The 3731-nt window shown below is 57.3% G+C and overlaps 1 protein-coding gene across 1 annotated transcript; it reads right to left on the bottom strand.

Moving 5' to 3' along the window:
- Window positions 1-2835: 2835 nt before the first annotated feature.
- Window positions 2836-3684, bottom strand: SPRG_19563 (hypothetical protein; the record flags this gene model as incomplete). The annotated part of the gene is made up of 1 exon (XM_012342909.1): window positions 2836-3684. The coding sequence occupies one exon, from the start codon at window positions 3682-3684 to the stop codon at window positions 2836-2838; it is 849 nt and encodes a 282-aa protein (XP_012198299.1).
- Window positions 3685-3731: the final 47 nt, after the last annotated feature.

Below are 3731 nucleotides of genomic sequence, written 5' to 3'. Positions count from 1 at the left end.
TCAGCGCGCAACCCGCATGACGGCGTGGGCACCCCCCGCTGGTCTACGACGACCCGATTCTCGAAGAGCATGACCCCAAGCACCTCGCGGCCGGCAATTTTGACTCGCGCTCGAGCTCTGTCTTTGTCAACTCGATCGCAGTCGTCGTCGGTGCTGCCATCGGCATTGGTCTGGGGCTCTTGCTAGCCAAGCTTGAGGTCGGCGACGACGTCCAGCAGTGGATCGCACTGCCCGGCAACCTCTTTGTGCGCGCGCTCCGGTGCCTCGTTGTGCCATTGGTCTTTTGCTCGATGACGGTCTCGATCGCCGAAGTCATCATGCTCAACCGGACGTCGGTGTTAACGCTTCGGACTGTCGTCGTCTTCTTCCTCACGTCGTCGCTCGCGGCCGTCCAAGGTATGGTCGTGGCACTGGCTTTCCGCGCTATGTACAGCCCACCGAGCTCGGTTGTTGTCGCCTCGAACGCATCGAGCAATGCCGCAATCATTGGGCTCAAGTGCGCCAACGGGCTCTTTTTGGGCGCAGCCGAGAACGGGTCGGTCGCATGCTTTGAGCCCAGGACTGCCGCCAGCGCCTTGTACCAGATCAACGACATCAACAACGTGCTCCATATCCAAGGCAAGTTCCAGCAACTTTCGCTCACCGACCAAGTGATCGCGATCATCAACTTGATGGTGTCGGACAACATCTTTAGCTCGCTCGCCAACGGGTCGCTCTTGAGCATCATCATGTTTGCACTTCCGCTCGGCGTCGCTGTCGCCAAGTCGCACATCGGCGACGCAGCTGGCAACCATTTGTTCAACCTCCTTCGGCAAAGTCGTAACGCACTCCTCTCGCTCATCAACGCTGTGCTCCGTGCGACACCGATCGCCGTCCTCTTCCTTGTAAGCTCGTCGATCGTGAGCTACCATTCCAACGCGTCGAGCTTTGTGGCCCAAGCCGGCTACCTCGCGCTTGCGTTTCTGAGTGGCGTCGCGTGCCACGCCCTGGTGACACTGCCGCTTCTTCTCTTTCTTTTTACGCGCATCAACCCGTACAACTACCTCCGGCAGCTCTTTCCGGCCTACGTCTTTGCGTTCGGGTGCTCGTCATCGATGGCGACGCTCCCCGTGGCCATGACGGTCATCCACCAGACGCGCCAAGTCTCACCGGGCTTTGGCCAATTGATCATGTGCCTTGGCACGCCCGTCAACACGAACGCCGCGGGCTTGTACTACCCGCTCATGACCATGTTTCTTGCGATTGCGTCGGGCAACTCGCTTGGAACGCCGCAGCTTGTTGTGCTCTTCCTCGTGTCGCTGCTGGGCTCCATGGGGACAGCACCCGTGCCCAACGCCGGCCTTGTCATGCTTATGACGGTGTGGAAGACGGTGCTGCCGAACGAGGCGCTGCCGCATGCGTTCGTGTACATTGTGGCCATCGACTTTCTCTTTGATCGGATTTGCACCATGACCAACATCAACGGCAACATGGTTGCCACCCGGATCCTCGCGGCCCAGTTCGACGACGGCCGTGGCTCGACCGAAGATGCCGACGCCGCGCCCCATGTGATCCAGGTCGGAGGCTAGTCGTGCTCAATTGCGTGGACGGAATGCAACGTCTACTTGTCGTGCAAGTCGTATTTGATGGTGTGCAGCGTGTAGAGATAAAGCAAAATCGACTTTTAGTGTTTTTTTTTACATCGAAGTGGATGGGGGTAGAGCTCACGACGCAACGATAGCGCACGGAAAGGGACGACTTGGCACATTATTCTGTGCATGAATCAGGCATGGCGTAAACGCACGTGCCCATCTCATCGAATGGTTCTCGCACGTCTACACCTTGCATGGCACGCCTCGCTCAGCTCCGCTCGTGTCTCATCGTCTTCCGCTCACATCTTCCTGCGTCACGAAAGCTTAAGTGGCTCGCGAAAGATCACGACTCGCATATTGAGACGCTCGTCGCTCAAGGCTACACGCACGTAGACAGCTTCCAAGCCCTTGGACACACGGTCGCCGACCTCGAAGAACAACTACCAGGACTTTTCCAGAGCTGCAGCCACGCTAATCCAAGTCGGTGCAGACGCGCTCGAATCTGCAACCCGCCGTTGGATCCGGCTGCTCGCGACCGCTCTCGTTCGATGCTACCCGCTCATCTCGCCTGTCGATCATGCCATGCTTGGCAACCGAGGGCGCGGTCGACGTTGCGTCTTTCTGCTCGTGGTGGATCGGCGAAGACATGTTTGACGCGATCGACCAGCACCTGCATGCGGCCACAAATGGTGCGATCGACGTCGTCTTCCGCGAGCCGGCGCTCGTGCAGTTCAAGCTCCACACGACGCTCTCGGTCAGCGTCGTCGAGGCGGCCAAGCAAACGTTTTACATCAAGAGTATTCGGTTTCGCAAACTTCGCTCGAAGGCATCTTCAATGTGTTTGTGTTCGCGTCCAAGCAAGAACGACACGAAGAGCCGTCGTTGACACGTGGGTGCTGTGGCTGTTTGAAGGGGGCGCCGTCGACAAGAAACAACCAGTACCGCGCACTGTCGAGCCCTTAAGTAATGTAGTGTTATCTTTTTGCCAAGTTCGTGTCGTCGCCGTGTCGTTTGTATATACACTTTTAAGCTCCTTTGACTCAGTTGGTACCAGGTAAATCAATCTACTAACAGCTGTAAGTTAGTATCTATCTATCCATCTGTCCATATATCCATTGATCAAACTGTCCAACGTCGTGGTTGGTACGTGTGCATGCAGGATATGCAGGATACATGTCGTAGGCAAGAAAAAGTATGACATGAATTAGTTACCGTTATGATAAGACGACGCGACAAGCAAGACGAGTAGAAGGTGACCACCAAGTTAGACGCCTGGGACTGGCGTCCGGGCGTCTTCGCTCGTCTCGTCCGACCACGCCGCGACCGGGTCGTCGTAGCGTTGGGCCAAGATCCGCGTGACAAACATGTTCCCGTGCACGTTAGTCACGGTCGAGAGCCGATCAAAAACAAAGTCGCAGGCTACAATGTACACGAACGACAATGGCAGCGGCGTCGTCGGTAGCACCGTCTTCCAGACCGTCATGAGCATCACGATCGCTGCATTGGGCACCGGTGCCGTGCCCATCGAGCCAATCAGCGAGACGAAAAAGAGCACGACAAGCTGCGGCGTACCGATCTTATCGTTGGCGCCCGACATGCCCGCGAGGAAGATCATCATGAGCGGATAGTACACGCCCGCAGCGTTCATGTGGACCGGTGTCCCAAGAAACATGACGAGCTGTGCCATCGAGCGCGAGACTTGGCGAGTCTGGTGCACGACGGCCACGGCCACGGGCAGGGTTGCCATCGACGACGAGCAGCCAAACGCATACATGTAGGCGGGCACGAGCTGCTTCATGTAATTGTACGGGTTGGCGCGCGTAAAGAGGAAGAACAAGAACGGCATCAGCAGCAGCGTGTGACTCACGACGCCAGTGACGAACGCCAAAATCAAAAACCCGGCCTGCGAGACGATTGTCGACCCGGACGTGTTGTAGGTGGAGATGGCACCGGCGATCAAAGAAACGACGGCAAAGGGCGTCGTTCGGAGCACGGCGCTGATCATGAGCGAGAGTGCCTGTCGCATTTGACGTAAAGTGTTGAGGAGCACGTTGGTTTCCATCTCACCGGCGTGCGACCACGCAATTGCAACGCCAAGGGGCAGCGCAAACATGATGATGCTGAGGAGCGAGCCGTCGGCAAGCGCCTCGAAAATGTTGG

Source organism: Saprolegnia parasitica, assembly GCF_000151545.1.
Source record: "Saprolegnia parasitica CBS 223.65 unplaced genomic scaffold supercont2.11, whole genome shotgun sequence".
NCBI lineage: Eukaryota > Oomycota > Saprolegniomycetes > Saprolegniales > Saprolegniaceae > Saprolegnia > Saprolegnia parasitica.
Note: the sequence above shows the minus strand (reverse complement) of the source record. Positions and strands in the feature narration are given on the sequence as shown.